This window comes from Diorhabda carinulata, chromosome 3 (assembly GCF_026250575.1).
Source record: "Diorhabda carinulata isolate Delta chromosome 3, icDioCari1.1, whole genome shotgun sequence".
In the NCBI taxonomy this organism is placed as follows: domain Eukaryota; kingdom Metazoa; phylum Arthropoda; class Insecta; order Coleoptera; family Chrysomelidae; genus Diorhabda; species Diorhabda carinulata.
The window spans coordinates 18,656,250-18,679,362 of NC_079462.1; the positions used below are offsets into that span (position 1 = coordinate 18,656,250).

The 23,113-nt window shown below is 29.2% G+C and overlaps 1 protein-coding gene across 2 annotated transcripts; it reads right to left on the reverse strand.

Annotated features, from left to right (window-relative positions):
- Positions 1–85: 85 nt before the first annotated feature.
- On the reverse strand, positions 86–21,961 carry LOC130891481 (bifunctional 3'-5' exonuclease/ATP-dependent helicase WRN-like). Of its 2 annotated transcripts, XR_009058910.1 has the most exons (17): positions 21,711–21,961; positions 21,371–21,658; positions 20,941–21,073; positions 20,106–20,316; positions 18,506–18,699; positions 18,130–18,403; positions 17,604–17,780; positions 16,950–17,188; positions 14,893–15,061; positions 14,626–14,721; positions 10,628–10,761; positions 9,052–9,256; positions 7,275–7,411; positions 6,557–6,769; positions 4,417–4,596; positions 3,783–4,017; positions 86–2,138 (listed from the first exon to the last, which is right to left on the reverse strand). XR_009058910.1 is itself a non-coding variant. In XM_057796264.1 (16 exons), exons 1-16 carry the CDS (start codon positions 21,756–21,758, stop codon positions 3,833–3,835), a joined length of 2,883 nt encoding a protein of 960 aa, XP_057652247.1. In that variant the 5' UTR covers positions 21,759–21,961; the 3' UTR covers positions 3,705–3,832. The 2 variants fall into 2 exon arrangements, 1 of the variants encoding a protein (XP_057652247.1); XM_057796264.1 differs by lacking the exon at positions 86–2,138 and having other exon boundaries at positions 3,705–4,017.
- Positions 21,962–23,113: the final 1,152 nt, after the last annotated feature.

The following is a 23,113-nucleotide window of genomic DNA, read 5'->3' on the forward strand; positions in this document are numbered from 1 at the left end:
TAGATTCTTTAATATTTTTACATTGTACCTATTCATATTATGATGGTTTATAGTATGTAAATATGTAAATATCAAAACAAATTCATTGTTTTAAAAATTTATTGGAAAATTGAATACAAAATATATTTTCTCAAATTTTTACAAAAAACTCTTATACTACTAATAAATAAAAATAGCTGAGAAAACAAAAAAACATTTTTAATTAAAAGCTTTGACATACAATTTGCAATAAGTATATTTTGTTCCATTGAAAACAATGTTGCTTTGTATTTGTTATTATTTTTCAATCACTGGGTTATACTTCCTATTGTTTTATGTAATGCTTTTGGGTCACATTTAGTTAACAAGCAGTTATGTTCAGTATAATGTGTCTTTATACAAAAAGGAATTCAAATTGAAGTATACACAAAAATATATATAACAAACACTATATCAAAAATCTGGTTTAAAAAATAATGGAAAGCAACAATTGGAAAATAATTTTGGTTCTTATTTATATTTGATACAAATCTTATTTACAAGTCTCTAAAGATTTTAAAAAAATATTAAGTTATTGTCTAAATTATTTCTTGCGGTGGGAAAAAAATTAATATTTGATTAAAGTTTTTTTTTCGGTCTGTTTTCATAGAATATGACAAACTCACTCGCTCTTAACAAAAACACAATTGTCTCCTAGTCTTTCAATTTTATCTACTTATAGCATGAGAATTTACCAGAATTAATTTAGAACAAATGAAATGTAATTATAAATTAATATAACAAATATTATGTATGTTGAACATGATTGGGAATTTTAAAAAATGATATAAATATTTAATGCTGAAGCAACTACATAGGCGGATATACAGGATATCCTTAAATTAGACTGCCAACGCTCTAGGGAAATTCCTTGGGTCAAATTATGCCTATCGGAAATAGGGAACTTATGTCCGCAAACGCATTATTTCCAAGATACATGATGTTAAAGTTTTAAAAATAAAACGATTTCTTGTCGATAAATTTCAAATGATGTATTATTGAAACTTTTTGATCATTATCAAGTTGATAAACTACTTGTTCTAACACGAATCGATGATTTCTAGTTTTTTTCCAGAGGTGCACACCTTTTTCCAACCCTGAATTCTCCACCACTGGATAAAATGTTACTTTTTTAATTTTTGAATCCTACCATCATTCCTTACGAAAAAAGTAATTTGACTACGTTAAAATTAACCGTTTTCGAGAAAAACACCATTTTGTGACCGCTCTTGTGATTATTTAGAAAAATATAAAACAGTTTCTTCCAAATAAATCGATAGGTTAATGGAGTCCTACAAACGTTTTGAATAATATAGAAAATCAACTATCTTCAAGTATGAGATCTCTGAGTCACAGATTGAATACAAATAGAAGCTCTGTATGGAGAATTTTTTAATTGGTATCCTCAACAACATCGAAACAATGATGAATTTTCTAAATTAATATTATCGATGAGGCAATGTTTACTAGAGAAGGCATCTTTAATTCCCAAAACAGTTATGTATGGGCGAAATTGCTACTTTTACCCATGCATATCAGCAAATATTTTGTAAATTTCCGGACTAGAGTAGTAGACGATAACACAATAGGACCATCATGTTTTCTTCTGGAAGGAGTTCTTTTTTATACCCGACAAAACATAATATTTCAGCATGATAAAACTTTTGTACTTTTTTCAGCAAATGTACGACTCCATAGTGGACTGGAGTGGATAGGTTGAGGTGGGTCATTTGGTTGATCTGTTAGGTCTCAAGATATTAATCTTCTTGATTTTGTGTAAAAAAGTTTCAATAACAATCGATCACACCATTTGAAATTTATCGACAAAAAATCGTTTTATTTTCAAAACTTCAACACCATGTATCTTGGAAAGAATGCGTTTGCGGACATAAGTTCCCTATTCCGATAACCATAATTTAACACAAGAAATTTCCCCTTAAGCGTTGGCGGTCGAATTTAGGGGCACCCTGTAAATACTTAATGTTCAATTAATGGTTACACAGATATATAGTCATAATGAGAAGTCAGACTGATAAAGCGAAGATAGATTTCTGGTGTTTTCTTTCTCTAGGCTTAGGTAAGTTTTTGCTCACCATCATCCTGAGCGCCACAATAAAATACTGAAAGTTTATAAAGTTTATACAAAACTTTTGTATCCGCGATTAATACAAAAGAAATTGCTTCGACAAAATTTCATATCGATTTCATTTTGAACAGTCACTCAAGAATTATTTTGCATATCTGCATACTTTAGAAAGTTTTAACTGTGTGAAATGGTATTTCAGAGAGAAATGTACATTTCCATTTTTATTACACATGAACAGTTTCCTAACAAACTTACAAGTTTTGCAATGTATTTGAAACAATAGTTATTTACGTTATTAAGTCCGGGGAGTGATTTAGTACGATACGAGGTAGATGTTTATGGATCAGGCGACGAAACAGCCGAGTCAAGAATATCTAATCGAGTACCGTAATAATAACTTCAAGGACGTATATCGTAATATGTTTTTTTACATGCAGTATTCGGTTTTAAATAAAAAGCAAAATCATATTAAAATATGAAATGTCATATTAGACAATTTTACTGAAAAATAGCTTCTTTGATTATTCTCTTATTATTTATAAAAATAAAAATTAAAAGGGTGCACGAGGCACCGTCAGGGCGACGGGACACGAGCGCCATCTATTGAGCAGTCATGACAACGAGGCGTCTGCCATGTTATTGATGCGTTTCGAGAGAGGATATACCGGAGTATTGCTGGTCATTATTGTTTCATAATGTATGGCCCTTTTGAGAGGATATAGTGAGAACTTGACTCACCATAACCGTTAGCGCTATCAGAAGAGAATTCAAGAGTGTGGTTGTGACTCGTTTGAGCTGCGGTACGAAGATGTGGAGGATAAGGACGAGTGGCTATGCGTGACCCAATTAGACAGACTGGAGTAGAAGAAGCTATGAAGAATTACAAGTTTGGAAGCTCATAAATTCCTCACCTCTAACCTTGTATTTCCTCCTCGTGTGAAAGTACTGCCAGGGTAACATGTGATAGTGCTTGGCAAGGTTTGTATTCCACTTGTTGTGCGTGCGACACCATAATTTTATTATTTACTCTTGTTCGTCTGGAATCAGGATTTAACTATTACAACATTTTGTCTTAATGTCCAAATAACTTTTCTTCTCACTTTCATTACTTTCAATTTTCCTAAATGATTTTATGTGTGTCCCTAAATCTTTCCATTTGATGAAACATCTTTGACATTTCAATATTTCCAGTTTTTTATGGAGTCTTGTTCAGTCTCATTATTTCCTGTGCGAAAACCCAAAATTTTCTCTATTATATTCATGTTGATCTTTTTCATCGGGAATATGGATTGATAATCCGTGTAGAGTGGATGTAAAAAAAGCAATATGGGTAATTAATCCTTGGTACCATCCTTCACACTAAGGTATATATCTGTCCTAGTAATTCTTTAAAATAATTGAAAGACAAAGTTATGATGCTATTATCACCCTGGTTTGTTTAAGAAACATGTATCAACAATATGGCCGACGGCAGTTGTCATATCTGAACACTAGATGGCGCTCGCGTCACAGGGGCAAAAAATGCATGACTCAAGAATAAAAATATTATAAAGGACGGCTTTAATCAAACATTATAATCAAATTCGTTAACAATCAAACATTTCAACCGATTTGATTTGAATTTATTCATTAAGGGACTAGATATTTTGAGAAATTAATGTTAAAATACCCCACTTACCATTAGAAACCACATTATAATACAAACTTTGAGAAAAATCTTGTTCAGAATTATGCAATACGTTTTTTTATTAACCACGGAGGTAAATTGAACGCTTCTTTCTTTTCCTCATTCGTGGAAATTTGTTGTATCTGAGATGGTACTGATTCCTTTGAATCTTTTGAATTTGACGATGTAGTCGAAATTTTATTAAAGTTATTTGGTTCTTCATTTGAATTATATCTAGGTGGAGAATCTGTAACAAATTCGACAAAAAATCATTTATATTATTTAATTTTATGGCAAAATAATTATTATACTATGATATATAGAAAGAGAGATATAATAGGACAGTATAAAAAATTGATCTAAAGTTTTAACACCCCTCCCCTTAACCCCTTCCACTCCATTCAACCAAAACTTTTCAAGTAATCATTTAATCAAATTCAACGATTTTGGTTTGATAATAATAGATAGTTAAGATGGGTAAAAGCAATTGAGGAGGGAGTTATCAAACTTTAGATGTTTTATACTGTCTATTCTGTTTTTCAAATATTAAATCAAAACAAGTGAAAAATCTATTTACAAAAATTATTCTTCCAAATTTATATAGGGTATATGATCATTATTAATATGCTTTGTATTGTATACTAACCTAAAAGATCTGAAAAGTCCATTTTCAATTTTTTCTTATCAGGTTCATCCACGTTTTCTGAAATCTCATCAATAGCTTGAATCTTATTTTCCAAATTGTGACATATATTCGATAAAAGATCATCAGATAAATTGCTGTTCTCATTTGTATTTACTTCTTCTTTCTGGATATTTTGGAGGCCTATTGAATAAAATGTGAATAAACAATTCGATGCAATTATAAATTTATATATAAAAAACTATTTGAATTTCAACGTTAACTTTGAATTTGTCAATGGACATAATCGCATTCACTTTTTTATTTCTTATTTGTATATTAGGATAAATATAGGAAGCAAATTTACTTGACACATATTTTGTATGAGTTTGTTATAATGATTGTTTTAATCAAATCTATTTATTGCTATTTAAATTCGAAGTAAGAAATAATTAATGAATCACTATTTATTAAAATTTCCGATAACTATGTTTAAATGAACAATAATATTTTATTATATGGAATATTTGTTATAATAAAATATATAATTCAATAGGAGTAGATAAAGTATAGTATTCTACTCGAGTATAATGAGTAGAATAAAAAACTCCAATATACACTCGTGAATAATATATTATTATTGTACATATAACCTTGATTTTAGGCCTACCTTAATAATGGGGTTTTTGAAAAAATTTTTTTTACAGTTTGAACTAATCAAATATCTGAACAACTCTCTTGATCACCTACTGTTTGTTTCAATAGAAAATTTTGCCTTTAATTATCGAAATTAAATTCAAATTTCAATATAAGAAAGAAAACCAACTATTAATTCAAATTATTATTATAACTGCAATGAAATTCATAAAATTGAATAATAAATTTCCCACAAATTGCTTATATATTTTATACAGATTTGAATGATTTTGAAAGATCTTTTATTAATTTGACACTATCGAGAATTTTTCAATTTTTATAATTAAATTTATATTTTTTGCTTTTTTATAGTTTGTTCATGCAGCTGTTTAAAATGTATTGAAATAGCAAATAACACAATATGAATTCAAGATACAGACAAAATGTTTCTTCTTCTAATTTTTACTTTCTTTATTTTCAAGTATCTGATAAGAGTTTCGGTCCCTCTTGTACCATTTCCTACAACACCTTTTGTCTTTTGCTATTTTTTAATCCCTCTAAAGTAGTTATTTGGTATATCCATTTTTTTCATCACCTCCATTTTTTAATGGGGCTTCTAGTCTGCATTATTTTTCATGTTGATCTATCTTCATTCTTACAATGTCTATATAATTTAACTGTTTCTTGTTTATCTTTGAGTGAGTCTGTCAAAGGCTGATTCCAAATCCAAGTGTTTAAATTGTGTCTCAGTATTTTTCTCTAAAATATTTATATAGAATTTATTACTTGGTTGTATCAGACATATTCCCTTATCATTTTTCACATTGCATATTTTTCCTTATTTTATGTAGAGGTACTATTATCTTATTTTCCTATTCCCTCAGTATCTAATGTTCCTTGAAAATTTTCTACATTAAATCTATTCCTTCCAGCCATCTAATAACTCATGGTGCTATTACATGTTTCCCAATAACTTTTTACCTCCTTCCATTTTTGCTCACATTGTTTCTTGTTATGGCTTCTAACTTTGTATCTTCCTTTTTAGTCCTCATGAGAAATTTATTTATATAGTGTATTCATGTATCTAGTATTTTTTCTACATTTATTATTTGTAATTTCCTCAATTTTTTTAATCTATGTTCTATTACTTTTCCTATTTTCCAACTTTGCATTTCCCTTCTCTTTCTTTTATTGAATTTCTCTTTCTATGTAGTGTTACTTATCTATCATAATTTTTGTATGTTTTTTTCTGTCATCTGTTTTTTCTTCTCAACCTTTCTTAATTTCTCTATCCACAATTTAGTTCTTTTTAATATTCTCATCAAAATTCCATCTATCCCATATTTTCTTTTCTGTGGATGTCCCTATTTCTTTTAATAATTTATTAATTTTACATATCAGAGTTGTCAAAAATGCAGTGAAAAAATTATTATTGATTAGAACAAACCTAAAATCAAGAATATATATTTAAGAAAATAATCACAATTATATCAGCCATAGAATATTTTTGGGTTTCCCCTAAGCTGACCTTCTAATAGTTTGTCAAGGTTTTTATTTTCTTCTCGTTTCTCTATTTGTTGTTTATACATATAATAATACTCTGGATCATCAAATTCTTCATAACTAAGAGATTTTTCATTTAAATGCTCACGGATCCGTAAATACGTTGTAAATGCTCTTATTTGTCCAAACGTTATTTCTTCAGGACAAGCCAACTTTATTGGTGTTAGTACAGTTAATCCTAAAAAAATTTGAAGTATTTTTATCCGCTAAAGCAGGTACACAACAGTTCATCAATAATTGTTAAAATTCTAACAATGCCCCAAATCTCATTTATTCTAAAGATTTCCTTGTACTCAACTAACAGCAAAACTTCTCATTTGAATGTGCCACTAAGGGCTAGTGACACCTAAATGTCACTGTTTGTAAGTTTGTCCCTTTGAACCGCTTTAGCTACTGTTCTAATAGTTTTATTTTACAGAAACTTATGTTTGTTTTATTCGAACAAAGCAGCACAATACTAAGACATGTTCGATATTTTTTTCAATTGCACTTTTTATGTTACTCTGGGATAATTCATGAAATCCAGATCTCACTCGCCAATGGTGCCATCTGGTGAGTATAAAAACAGTAGCCCTAATTAGATTAACTAAAAGAATATGGTTGAAGTACATTTTCTTACAGCTAAACATAATGGTAATTATTAAAATTTTAGTGTCTCAAACATATTATTCTAGAATATTCACCTGCGTTTGCTTCAAGGATACCAGTAATGATGGTTTTAGCAACATTTTTATCAATATTAAATAGAGATAATTTAATTTCGTAACCAAATTTCAAGCAATTTGTCAAATGAGTTTCTATGGTTGATATTGCCATACACCTACAAGTAAAATTATCGATAAATTGGATTATAAGCAGTTTTCATGGGAAGAAAAAATTTTCAATGCAATTTCACTCACTACCATAGAGTTACGCATAACCCAAAAAATGTCTCTTTTTTCTAAGTACCTATTTCTTCCATTTTCCTCAATTCCACATTTTGTCAGAAATGTCTATATTTAGTATATCCCATATATGTAATACTGCTATATGGACAGTTGGTATGGGAAAAAACGTCCCTGCGTTACGGTGCCGACAATATTCATTTTTTTTTCTCTTTCGAGATAATTTATCTATACTGCACATGTTTGAGAATACGCAGAGCGGAGCTGGAGCCTTGGAGGATAGATTAATCGTTGCCATTCTGTCTTCCTTACCGGAACAACTGCCACTAATAGAAACTGTCCAAATAAAAGTATTACATATTATGGTATATCCCTTCTCGATCCTCTTCTTCTCGTTTTAGCAGTGTTTACAGTTTCCATTATTATTTTTATTAATCTATTCGTTTTACTATATCATCTCCATACCCGTTCAGCTAATATTTTTTATTTTGTTATCATTGATACTTGTTTTGTAACCTTTTTTCTATATCATGTGTCACTTAGTTTCTTCCGCTATTCTTCTTAGACGTTTCACTTCCTTCGCATTCATTTTTATCTCGTCTTTGGTACGATTAATTTCATAATCATATATATTTTTGTAGCTGGAATATTATTCCATGCAATTAAGACACAGTTTATAGCCAAGAAGGAAAGACCATATATGTAATATTCCTATATGGACAGTTGGTATAGGAAAATACGTCCCTATGATACGGTGCCGACAGTAGTCATTTTCTTTATATGTACTGCGCATGCTTGAGAATGCGCAGAACCGAGCTGGAACCTCGGAGGATAGAGAAAACGTTGCCATTCTGTCTTTCTTAGTTGGAACAGCTTCCACTTATAGAAACTGTCCATATAGAAGTATTACATATATGGAAAAGACCAAAACAGGAATATATAAAAAAGTAACCACACCCATATTGTCATACATATCAGAGACATGGACACTCACACCGAAACTAAATACAAGTACAAAATAAGGAATATCACTATAAGAGATATGGAAGATATAAGTAGCACAAGCTTACAAAGAAAAGAAAAGAAGACCGAGAAGGAGCTGGACAGAAGAAATTAAGAAGGCAGAGGAAAGTCAAGGAATAAGATTTCAGGGAAAATTCGAGAAATAAAATTGTGGGAAATTAAAGACACAGGATAGGAAAAATTGAAAACTACTACGGAAAAGGGAGCCCAAGTAATGACTTAACTCCGGCATGCATTACATCTGAAAAGATAGAACGTCTTCAGGATTAAGTAAGTTTATATTTTTGAATCCCGATATTCTTCTAGTGCGTAATTTATTTCTGCCAATTTTTTACCCTGTTATTTATATTTACATCTATTTTTCCATCTTCTATCGGTGTATTTCCAAGATATTCATATTCCGTTACAATTTCTAAATTTATGTCATTTGAAATTAATTTACTTTTGAAGCATTGAAATAGATTGTAGTTTTATCAAAAAAAGTTAACCCGGTTGAAACATTTTTTACTAACTAGGTTCTACTAATTCTTTATTTGAGAATGATTTATTTTACCTTTCTTTTGCAATTTCTTTTATATTTTTCCCCATTTTACACATGGTGTATGAAGAAATTGCACTAGAATTCAAAGAATTTTGAGATTCGGGTAAAGGAAACTGTTTTAATCGTTCTAGAATTGGTGCGGTAACGTTCGTTTTTGGAATAACATTCAACAACTTTTGACCAAATTTCTTTATTTTAGCAGATGGAAACCCGTCAACTGAAAATTGAAAATAAAACAGATATTACAATCACATAAAAAGTACGTTTAGTGATAATAATAGTGTTGATATAATATTAATTATTACAATTACATAGTAAATTTGTATAATAGCCAGAAAAAAATATTATATATAATAGAAATAAACTTGAGTAAATAAATTAATAAAAACAGCTATACCATACTCCTCATATGATTAAATTAGTGAAGAATCGTTTTGGTGATGTCAAACGATTAATTGATATTGATGGCAATAGATTTCAGTTACCTAACCAAGCTAAATACCTTTACAAGAAACTGAAAGGTTACATCTGGGCAATAAATTGAGAAAAGGACACATACTTTTTAAACAAAAAATAAAATTAGTTACCCTATTACTCAGTATATGTATGTTTCATACTATTGATTAATGATGCGTTTGACATTTTTAAAATCAAGATCAAATAATGAATTTGAATATAAAAGAGCTGTTTGTACTAAAAATAACGAAAATATGAAAGAATTTCATAAAAAATTATCAAAATATTTAAAAAACTTAAAATTAAAGAATGGTGTATACTGGATTCTAAGAGAAAAACTGGATTTCCGGGCTTGTTAAAGGTATTTGATAGCTTAATAAACATATTTCAACAATATCTCAACATTAATAAAATATTAACTTTTGTTACAATGTATAAAATCATTTGGAATAATTTTTTTGGGTAAAAGACGACCATAAGAGGGCTACAACAATAATCCAACCGGCAGACAATTTACAAATGCATATAAAAAGATTTTACGCCAAAATATGGGAGCATGATGCTGGAAATTATGTTCCATTGGAACAAATTGATATTTTATATGTAAAAAAAAATAAAGCAGCTCTAGACATTATAAACGAAAGTAGAATTGCTGATCTTAATGAAAATTGGGACCATATTTCAGATTTTTCAAATAACCATGATTATATGTTTCAGTATATTAAATTTTCCTAATATAAATTTGAAATTGCAGTACATTATAGAAATAATGATATCCAAATATTCCTTATATTGTTAGTCAACCTAAAAAATTTGCAGAAATCAGAAGCAGAAGTGGAAGCTACTTTCGTCCCCTCTTCCTTAACTTGAATTTTCGCTTTATGAATATATACTCCTAGTGTTACTTTAGTATCGGATAACACTGAGAGATCGGAATCTGGGTCAAAAAACTCTCCTACTCCCATATATTGAAGAATCTATAGGAATAAATTGAATCATTTTGTTGCAAAGAGCTGAAGTACAAGATAACTTGTAATTGCAAATGAATGAAAATATTTGCAATAATACAATTTCTGTCTTTGCATTCCTAAGGAATTTCCTCTGTAAAATTATCTGTTAGATATCAACTTACATTGCATATCTTCCATTTCTTTTAAATTTTGAGGTTGCAGTCTGGCCATATCCATTAAAGTGCGATTGGACGCTATCATGTAAGGCATACAATCTTCAGTAGCCGCTAGTTCAGCTCTAACTTCAAGTAGTAATCTGTAAAAAAATTACCGGTATGATGTTAATTGTTAAACTTTGTTCGATTTTAACACTTTTTTTTTACTTATTTCGAGTTATTGAAAATACCACAATCCATTCTACCGCGTTCTTAATAAACAAAAAGATAGAAAATATATCCCCCCGTCCGCTATTTACTTACATTAAATAGACAATATACATTCCACAGTTATGGTCAATGTCAATTAGCGACTTATTACAACCATATTTTAATATCTGTACGCAAAATCTATAGTAAAATCTACTATTTATCGAACACATATGTTCTTCTATCATTAGAAATCTAACATAGAAACATAAGATCTATTACCTTTTTCACAAGACCAAGTACAAAACATACGTAATAGTTTCTTTAAATTGATAGTAGTAATCGTAAAAAAAAAGACAACGATATAATCGACGTAACGTCAATAACTGACAGTGTTGCCAGAGCTAGTACAATTGTACAATTTTAGTACATTTTATTGTATTTTATACGCTAGTACATTTTTCCTTTTTTCTAATACATTTTCCCTGCGTTCGCAAATATAAAGTTATTTTATATTTTCGTTTAATAAAATAAACTAGAAATTGTACTAGATTGTAACAATAATTAGAAAACAGAGCCAAGTTGATTTATATTTAGATCGTGAGATTTTTGTACTGCATTGCAAATTTTATCGGTAAACTTTATATAAATTTTTCATCCTTAAAATAATAATTGACAGTCTATAACATTTTTGGAAAAAAAAATTTAATTTAAATTTATGTTTATACATCTTTCTATAATTTTATTAAATTTGTTTGAAGTTGGTACAATCTAGTACATTTTCTAGTTCAATTTTTACATTCAGCTTTTAAATTGTGGCAACACTGATAACTGACTGTACTAAAAGTTGAATTGTTTGTTTAATGTGTTGTTTTTAGCAAATTATTGTATTAAACTTTTCAATTAATTTTATATCTGTAAGTACGAATATAATACATCAATTTGAAAAATACCTGCAAATGCAATAAGACAAAAAAATTACAATACTTTTGTTCCTACTTATTAGTGATATATAGTGCTTATAATTTTGCACAATCTCTGTAGAATTTCCAAAATTGCTTCAAACAAATACCTGATTATAGTTGTAACGGTATATTAATCAACAATACTCTTCAGAAAATGGCTGAAAAACTGATTAACTCACGACCACTGGATTCAGGAGGTGTTATAATAAGGTTAACATCGATTAAAGGACATTTCTATTTATATTATATATTTTCCAACACCACATAGTCGAAGACCTCGATTAAACCTAAAAACACAAAATGTACTTCAAGGAACCAAAATGGCAGTACGGGGAATACCTTATATATAGAATACATCCTACCAGATGGTAGGAAAAAAAAGAAAATGGACTAAAAAGAATCAAGACTAAACTAAAAAGTTATATAAGGAATAAACTAAGAAAAGATATACATGAATTAATTGACAGTTCTTGATCTAAAATGAACTGAAAACGTACATTGATGGTAATACCATCTTTGAGGTGCCTAGAATCAAAAACAGTTTCTTCAACCAGTTAGGTATTGAAAACAGAAATATCTAACTATACAGATTAGGTAGTTTTATACTTTTTATTTTTTAGGGAAACATGTAACTGTCAAAACCATAAACGACGAACTGAAAAATAAGGACAGTATTCTTATTCTTTCTATCAGTGTTATTGAAACAGTTGGGATTTAATTATAAAAAGGAAGACAACCGAAGAGCGTTAACGGAACGAACAAATATTCCTAGCCAAGGAGCACTGTATTCTTCAAAAATATTGAAATAGTGATTGTCTATTTCCAAGATAAGTTATATTTGTAGATGAAATGTAGAAGTTTTTGATAGGACAATAATATTAATTTTGGATGTTGTAACTAATTCAGCCAGTATATCGATATTTTTGTCAAAGGAGTGTTATTAAATATGTTGATGTTAACCATATAAATAAAATATAAACAATTAAATTCTTTTTTTAATCACCAATGCTTATAAGGCCGACCTTTGGAATATTAGTTCTACTGAGTACCATAAGGTACAATTTTGGGTTCATTACTGTTCATAATATACATAACGATTTATTGATAAGTATGACTTAAAATATAGTATCTTATACGGATGATACTGCAATTTTTTTTAATAGATAACGATTGGGAAAATGTAGAATCATGAATAAATAAATATCTAGAAGTTGTAGCAATATAGCTTGCATTGAATAAGTTAACCTTAAATATAAAAAACTGTATATTATGTTGCTTTTGGAAACTACCATGATAGTATTCCAAAAGAATTAAATATATATGTAATAGAATATCAAAACATAAATAATGATCTCAAAGATATATATTATAAAATGGGTAAAGTTAAATAAAATGAGTTTTTTATGTTTGGGTATTATATTTCGATAAAACGTCGGATTTAGGGAGAGTCTAGCGGGGGTTGAAACACTAGGCCCCGCAAAATTACTAATTTGATCGTTTATTTTAGAAGCAATGTTGGATGATCTACAGCAAAATTTGCATTTTTTGCACTAATTTTTTACTCTATATAATAATTTTATACTCTATATAATAATTTTATATTCTATATAATAATTTTATATAAATAATCTAAATAATAATGAATTATTTATTCCATGCATTCAAAATGTAAATGATGAATTAGAAATGCGAATATATCTCCAGTAGAAATATAATCGAATGATCGACAATTTGAATTATTTTGTGAATTACAGCAATTCATTCCTCTTATCAAACTTCAACCCGAATTGATTGATAATACAAATTATTTATTAATACCATTGAAAATGCTTAATTCGTTTTAGAGAGAATAAAAAATGTAGATCGCTCTAAAATGTCAGATGAGCGATTATCATTAACAAGGTTGTGCATTCGAAATGAGTTGTTACAGAATATGAATTTTGATGAGCAATTGAAAATTTTGCCACAACTAAATCAAGAAAGGTTTTTAAATAAAAATTTAATATAGTTCATGAAATAAGATTCAAACTTTATACTTATAATTTATATTTAATTTGAAACTAATATATTACATTTAAAAGAGTTCGAGCTGATTTTGATTTCCAATACTTCTCTTAATCTGACGGAGGATAATAAATATGTATAGATAAGACTTGATTCTGTTAGAGTTAACAGATGATTCAAGTCTGATATTTATTAAAATAAGTATTATTGTATTAAAAAAAATTATATCCTGTTACACTGAACAAAATTGTTTATATTAACTTTAAGTTAGTTTTTATGGCGAAAAAGCATGGCTAAGAGAGTCTTATGCTTGTCGTGCGTTTCCAGACTGACAAACCGGAAACTCCTTTTCCTCTGTCGGATTACTTTGTAATGTAATGTATTGTTACTCTGGTAAATAAATAAATAGTTGACAGAAATTTTGATTCGATTCATATGAATATCGGTGCACGTGATGGAACACCTCCTCCGTTTTTACTGCAGTCAATAATGTGAAGATTTAATTTAATACGAGTAAGCTACCAGAATTCCTAGGTAGATGAAATTTTAAAAAGCTTTAATTATTTAAAATGATTATTTTTCTTAACAACCCAAATATGGTCCCCATATTCACTCCAAAGTTGTACAATTCTGATTTTGTTGTACACAATATTTAATAAATTGAAGTCTTTCAATCTGCTTCTCCTACATCAAACTTATAACAAATCAGATGTAACTTTTTTTTAATTTTTCTGTACTTCACTTCTTGCAAAACCTGTATATCCGAGAGATGTTTTTCCACGACTATACGAACTAAACAACTACTTCAAGTACCAATACTCTCGCATAGTTAAATAAGCATAATACCTGTATAATTCCATATTCTCTTCAGACTTTTCTTTTGTGCTAGGTTCGGATGTAGTGTTACTTACTACAGAATCACTTTTATTTTGCCAAATATTGCTAAAAGAAATAAGAAAATAATAACAAAGGAAATTCAAAAAATAACGTGATAAAATATTTTAATATTTTAGATAAATACGATTAGAATTTTCGATACAACTACAATATAATGTGTGTTGATTCCAAGTTTTGGAAAGCTATTTATCAATAAATTTTAAATATATCACGTACTTTTTAGCTTTTAGGCAACCAAGCATCGTTTGAGTTGGAACCACAATAAGCTCTTTAGTAGTATCATGCAAAAAAGATTTTCCTGCATCTGTAATTTCCAGAATAAACGCAAAACTGTTAAAAGAACATGCTTTATTTGAAAGAAGCTTGTTACGAATCAGAAGTTGTCCTGCAAATTATAAACAAATTTTTAAATCCAACATCAAAGATTGATATAATTGAAATGAGTTTACCTATTATTATCCTCCATTTAAAAAAGAATGGATTAGATGTCAAAAAACAAAAATGGAGCAAACAATAATAATTGAACCAAAATTTGTCAATATACCCCCAATAAAATTTCGTAATAGTTTAGGATGAGAAAATACAGATGTGTATCAATGTGTAAATCGAAAAGGACACAATTATCCCTAATGCTTAAGAAATACATAGTACCATATTTTTATTGCAGCGGAACAGAATATTTACTGTGGGTGTCGCAATACCTCATAATACCAGTTGAGGGTTAATCAAATTTCAACCCATTTTCTTGCGATTTGGTGTATTTTTTTGTTTTATTATATATTATATATATATATATATATATATATATATATATATATATATATATATATATATATATATATATATATATTATATATTATATATTTATATATATTATATATTATATATATTATATATATATATATATATATATATATATATATATATATATATATATATATTTAGTAACCACAGCTTATCCAAGAGGATATTCTTAGCCTACTATAGAACCAAACAAAATTTCAATGTCAAAATATACATATTACATATTCTCCTCTTAATTGGATACATTTATTACAGCGAACCTGCAACGTCTCTAGACCTTTCAAAAAAAATTTCTTCTTGCTCTGCAAACCAGACGTCCACAGCTTTTATTACCTCCTCGTTGGAAGAAAATTTACGACCTTTTAAAGTTTTTTTCAGTTGAGGAAAGAGATGAATTCGGACGGAACCAAATATGGCGAATAAGGGGGGTGTTCTAGTAATTCAAACCCTAAATCACGAATTTTTTGCATGGCAACATAAGATTTGAGTGCAGGGGCGTTGTTCTGCAAAAACAAAACACCTTTGGATAGCTTTCCGCGTCTTTTCTCTTTAATTTTTTCCCGTAGAGTGGTCAGTAATGTCGAATAGTAATCTCCAGTTATTGCTCTAACTTATCCAAAAAATCAATCATGATTACTCAATAATAATCCCAAAAAACTGAGGCAAGAACTTGGTCTTGGAGAACCAGAGTGTCGCCATTCCATCGATTGTTGCTTTGTTTTTGGAGTGTAGAAATGTACCTAAGTCTCATCCATAGTAACAATTCGGTTTAAGAAATCTACATCGTTTTCAAATCGAGCACAGATCGAACGCGATGCTTCTACCCTTGCACGCTTTTGGTCAACATTCAAACATTTTGGAATCCATTTTGCAGCAATTTTTCTCATGTCCAAACTGACGTGAACTATATGATGAACGTGTTTGTTTGAAATATTTAGTGCTACTTAATGTGCTACTTTCGAATTTCACAATTTCGGTGGACATCTTTTTTCTTTTAATTTATTGTGTAACTTTGATTTACATTTTTGACGTCAAACTTTACACTGACACTTCTAATAAGTTATTGTTCATTGCTATGGTAACACAATATTTTGTTTATGCATGGAACTGGTCTAGGCTAACTAGATATCAATACATCCTCAAAGTAATTGTACATTATATATTAGAAACTCAGCTAAAATTTACATCTGTCAAATTTGCTTCTATATGCAGAATACCGAATTTAATCTGGTGTCAAAGTGATTTTTTAATTACTTTTCATACCATGCCATAACTAAGTAGAATAACTGCTCTATACAAAATTTTACATACACCTTAAAAATTTATTGTTTTTTTAGTTTACTAACATACAGTGGAAAATAACAATAATAATTTAGAGTAAACTAAATCTAAATGAATTTAAGATTCAGATTAGAGCCATGTTTAATATTCTTTAGTTCCATTTTATTATACGGATAATTATTACTTACCTAATTCTTTCCACCATATATCAGGTTTGTCTCTACCGGCACCATGTAGAGGAATGTTAACGAATTTTTTCAATTTCTCTCGTTTGGACCCTCTTAAAAAATCAATATAAGTTCCAAGTCCAAAGTTACCAGGGATTGCTGCAACAGCAGATAAAAATAGTCTGGCATCTTTGGTGAAGTTGAAATTGCCTTTTTGATCGAGATCCTCATAGTTCTCATAATTATTTTGTAGTTTGTCACTGAAAAACAATTTTTAAATATACAAAATAGAAAATAAGAGGATACTAATATAACTTCTGTGAGAGAAGATGAATATAGGCTAAATTCTCTATGTATATACAGTCATGTGAAGATTTTTACCATTACTGCTACTTCAAACTTCGATATATTTTCATACAATACATTTTTTCATATATCTTGTTATAATTAATGGAAACTTATAGAAAATTAACAATGTCAAAGTCAAATTTAACTATCATTTAAAATTATTATTATCATAAATATTTACTAATCAAAACGAATCTGATATAACCAAATAACTATACCCAAATCTTGAATATATTGATAATAAACTTTGCGGGTTTGACATGTCTCTGAAACTATCAAGAATATTCCAGAACATCAGTAGCTTATTCTATACAATTGTATACTCACTTATTAGAACAATTATCACAGCAATTATCACTCTTTGGTTTTTCGAATTTTTCTCCAAAATATGACAAAATATATTTTCTTCTACAGTCATAACTGTTCACATAATTTGAAATACCTGTCAATATTTTTTCTTTTCTCTCTCTATGGGATGCAGTATTAGTTTGAGCCATCAAAAATCTATAATAAAACAAATATTTTCCACAAAATCCTACATGAAATAGTTCATAATGAACCATAAGAGCCAGCACGGACAATTGTACATTACACACTAGGGTGAAATGAAATCCTTCTACCTGATTGATTCCACAATCTGTGTTGAAAACGAGAAAAAAAATTAATTATGCGTCATTTTTTACCCTGATAACTGGTACTAATCCCTTAAGCATCACAAGTTGTTTAGAAAAAACTATATTTTGATTCAAAATGATCAAATCTTTGAAACTGATTTCACCTCATTTTGTTATCTACCGCAAATAGTATTCTTTAAATAATTATTTATATTTGATTTGAATTTGTCAATACTTACCTATGAGTCTTAAAATCACTATCACAATAAAAACAAATGCATTTCGCTGGTTGACCATCTCTACCCGCCCTTCCAACTTCTTGATAATAACTTTCTATACTATTGGATACACCATAATGAATAACATTTCTAACATCAGGTTTATCAATTCCCATACCAAATGCTATCGTTGCTACCACAACATCCAATTTATCTCTAACATATTTTTCGTGGGTCTCTTTACGTTGTTTCAATGTTAGTCCAGCATGATATGGTGCACATTTGATTCCCAAAGCTAAAATAAATTTACAAAGTGAATAAATTAAATATTAAATATTTAAAGATTCACCCCTGAGTGATATGTGGATAATTTGATAAAAACTAGAAATATACTAACATGATAACATATCAGATATCTTTTCAGTATTTTTTCTAGTTATGGTATAGACAATAGTAGAGCCAACAAATTTCCATTGACCATTTTCACACTCCATAACAGTTTTGAGATCGTTTAAGATTAAATCAGTTTTTCTTTTAACAGCGAAATAAAAGTTTGGTCTATCAAAACTAGTACGTGAAAATTGTGGATTTCTAAAAAACAAAAATGTATAAATCAATTAAGCAAATTTGCTGTACAATTAAGCTGTGGGGGCCATTTTGGATGACCCGGCACATAGTTTATTGCTATATTGCTGCTAATAAGTAATAATTAATAACAAGAAAAGTGAACCTTTCAAAACATGACAAGGATTAAGACAAGGTGATCCCCTATAATAAGAAACAGTATCAACAAAAAGATAATATTTAAAAAATCATCAATGTTTACCTGATGACGTGACGATAATAGCAAGAAACAGAAGAAAGCTTGAAGAAAATAAAGTAAAGATAAACAATATCAAAGTACATAAACATAATGGAACGCTAATAGAATTCGAGGAAGTATAAAATTTCATGTAATTGATTACACTACAAAGTAATAAATGCCAAGAAGAAAAGGAAATTATACTAAGAATTTCCAACAGCGTTAGAAAAATATTAACATCTAAAGAGATATCTAGATCTATGAAAGTTTGAATTTATAAGACAATTTTAAGACCCACCCTGACATAAGCCTATGAAACCCCGGAAAATAACGAATAAAACTAAACAGAAATTGGAAATCTGGGAGAGAAAAATATTAATAAAAATTTTTTAAGGAAAGAAAAACTCTTGAAACGAGTTGCATGGAAGATACCAGAAGGCAAGCGGAAAAGAGTAAGACCAAAAAAATGGTGGAGGGAAGTAGTGGTAGAAGACCTTAGAGAAAAAACATCCAAAAAACAAGGGAACAAAAGAAGTGGAGAGAAATTACAAAGCTATGGACCTAAATGGTCTGCATTATACCATCCCATCCTAAAGCAACAAAATATACCGCCCAGTTCATGTTGCCAGCTCATCTAATATATCGCAGTTGACTACAGTAACTTGATACTGCAAATAGTCGTGATGCGAAGTTTGACTTTTAGGGATGAGTTTTGGAATTTTTCGATAAAGCTACCTTGAAGCAACAAAATATAGGACTTAGTTCGTCTTGTTACCGAAATATTGCATTTGGCTACCCTAACTTAATACTGCAAATAACCCAAAATGTTAGTTATTGAATTAAACGACCAGAGGGTATTCCCATAAAGAATTAAGTTAATATTATGGTAGGGAACCAAGCATTTCTCAGAAGGACCAACAATATCAATTATCAAGTAACAAATTAGCATCAAATTATGTGCCAGATCCGGAACGTGCACTCTAAAATTGCCCCCACAGCTTAATATAAATGTTTTTATGTGAGAAACTGGTTTGTTTCTTGTAATCAATTTACTACTATCCTTAAACAATGTAATGCTATAATACAGTTATAAATATTAGATGCATACAGAAAAATTTCAACACACTACATGGATTAAAATACTATTTTAAATTATAATAATGAAACATGTATCTATGAAGAAAAATAAGATTACCTTAGTTTCAAACTTTTAACAATATCTTCAGTAACAAGTTGAGTAGCAGTAGCTGTTACAGCCAAAATTGGAACATGAGGCAATATACTTCTCAAATTACCCAAGTATCTATAAGATGTACGAAAATCATGACCCCAACTGCTAACACAGTGTGCTTCATCTATGGCTAATAAAGTTACAGGTAATGTTTGACCCCAATGCTGTAATAATTCTGTAATTAAAATTGAATATAAGATAGAAACAAACATTACTTGCAGGCATATTACAGTCAAAAACTAATATAACAACAGATCAGTTATAAAAATTGAACAGAGAGGTCCCTACCGTATTTCTAAATAAACTAATAAGTACAAATACCACCTATAATGATAACGACAACAGCAACATGTCACTTAAAACGATAAAACTTTATCAATAATATGACTTATTAGAATAGATGACAATGTTGCCTTGTGTGCCTTAGCTACTGAGGAAGGGATTCTTGCAGAAACTGAAAATAGCAATAATAACGAAAATGAAATGTAAATATATTTGAGACTACACACTAAAATGACCGATTATTTTAAAAACTAAATGTAGTCTGTGAACTGTACTGTAGGTATGTACTTTATTTTATAATAAACTTTTATTTCTTTTATGTACATTTTATTTGAAAACAAGTTCATATGCTTAACCTATCCTCATACTACAAACTGATTACGACTATATACTTGTGTATATTGCTTATAACAACTGACATAACATACAAAGTATATGGTCTCATTCAATATCATTATATCCAATTTTGACTGTATTATGTACTAAGTTGATTGATAACATAATGTAATTAGTTTACCTTTACCATAATCTCCTCCACAAAATTCTGGTGTTAAATAAACCAATCTATAATCATTCTTACCAATTTTTTCTACTGTTTTCGCCTGTTCCTTATTAGCTGTTCCAAGTAAGCAAGCTGGAATATTTGCCACCTGTAAGTTATTGAAACTAAGATTTTGAATCTAACAGTATATAAATAAAATAGCAATTGAATATTCAACTATTTATTTTGATGTTCTTTCGTTGTCATGATAATGCAATAGTTATATGCATATCCTATCCAAATCTATAAAGCTGAAGCTACATTAATTTTAATTTCTAATTATATTTCAAAGTAAATATGATAAAATAATTTTTATTCCTTCTGTGGCTGTGTATTTTTTTCTTGTATATTTTATATCAATATTGAATGTAATTTTAGTAGTAAGTTAATAAAAAAATTAACTTACTGTTAGAGCCAAAACCTGATCTTCCATTAAAGAGATGAGAGGTGATATAACGAAAGTTACACCACCAGTAAAAACAGAAGGGTATTGAAAACAGAGTGATTTGCCATAACCTGTAGACATAATAGCACAATTATCTTTCTTATGAGTTAGAATTGAGTCGATGATTCTCCACTGCATAGGTCTAAATGTTTGATGGCCAAAATTATTTTTTAGAACTTGTAAATGTTTCGGTTTAGGGCTGTTCTCCTCATGATTTCCAAAAGCGGATGCTTCGACTTGAGCGATACCCTTAAAAAATTATTGGATAAGTTATTCATTATTTATAAGAAATTCAATTTACATTCAATACGTTATCATCCCAATCATCTCCGAAATCAGTTTCATTCATATTTAAGTATCAAATCTTTAATTTTCAATTATATTTAATTAACAATTATGTACAAAATAAGAACCGCGTGATAGTGAAAAGTTAGTTATACAATTCATATATGTAACACAAAGACAAACTGACAAAATAATCTAATATTATCAATTATAATTTGAAAATGTATATAGTAACTTCGAATCTTTAAAAACTTCTTCTTCTTCTCTATTTTGGCCTCCACCTAAACAGTATTTGGCCAGCGCTGGTTTTCGCTTTGATTTGTTTTAAACCAAAGCTTATACTTTTTTTGTTTATTTTTGAGTGACTTCTGTTCTTCTTGTGAGCTAGACATTTTAAAAAAAGACAATCACAACAAAGGTTAAAACTCTTCTCGCTCAGGGGCAACGGCCGAGCATTTCACACATTTGAGATATTGCCTCGGTTTGGAAAAATAGGAACAGGGTCTTAATAGGAAGGATTCTCTTTTGACTTAATTTCATATTTATTTCATACTATTTTTGTTTATATCTCAATTTTGTATATTTTGATAAATTTCATGATTAGATTTATAATGTTGTAGTTTTCTCTGTTTGAAATGTTGATTAATGTAATTGGTGTAGGTATTTATAGTTCAATTAGCCTGTTATATAAATCAAAATTGGGGGCTCGATTGATGAGGCATCCGAAAAAAATGTGGTTTAGATCTTCCGTTTGTCCACAGATACAGTATGGATCAGTAGCACATCCTATTCTAAATAAGTGTTTTTTGTTGCGGCAATGGCCCGTTCTGAGTCTGCTTATTATTGTTAGATGCTTTTTATCTATAAATGGAATTTTTTAGAAGAAAGGTGTTTTCGGGAACTCGTGTTGAACGAATTGTACCATTTTCATTTGTTTGCAAATGAGTTTTTCCAGTGTTCATTGTGTTCTGTTTTAATTTGTTCTTTAAAATGTATATAAATGTTTTCTATATCTATTTTAAAATTTTCGGCTGGTACATTAAGATTTCTTCCGATTTGCGCAAGTTGGTCAGCAATTTCGTTCCCTATGACTCCAGCCTGTCCCGGAATCCATGCTAGAACAATATTGTTATTTTCCTTTACCATGTCCACTATTAATTATTAATTTTTTTATTTTTTGCTATTTCGATCGCTTTAATTATTGCAATTATTTCCGCTGTGCATATTTGTAGGTAATTATGTAGTCTTATAGAAAATCGGTAATTTAGGGAAGGAATATAGACGCTGCAGCCCACCTTGTTGTCTTCCGGATTCAAGGATCCATCTGTGAAAATCCATGTATATTCACTGTATTTCGGTGCAAATTCGTTGATGAATTTTTGTTGTGAATATATTTCGTCTTTTTTGTTTCAGAAAATA

Bases quoted from the DNA above. Each gene is read 5' to 3' on its own strand.
- LOC130891481 (XM_057796264.1), bottom strand. From the start codon at position 21,758: ATGAATGAAACTGATTTCGGAGATGATTGGGATGATAACGTATTGAAT. The intron at 17,781-18,129 runs GTAAGTATTGAC...GTTTTATTATAG, and splicing joins AGTGATTTTAAGACTCATAG to ATTTTTGATGGCTCAAACTA. The intron at 7,412-9,051 runs GTAAAATAAATC...TTTTACTTGTAG, and splicing joins AAAGAAATTGCAAAAGAAAG to GTGTATGGCAATATCAACCA.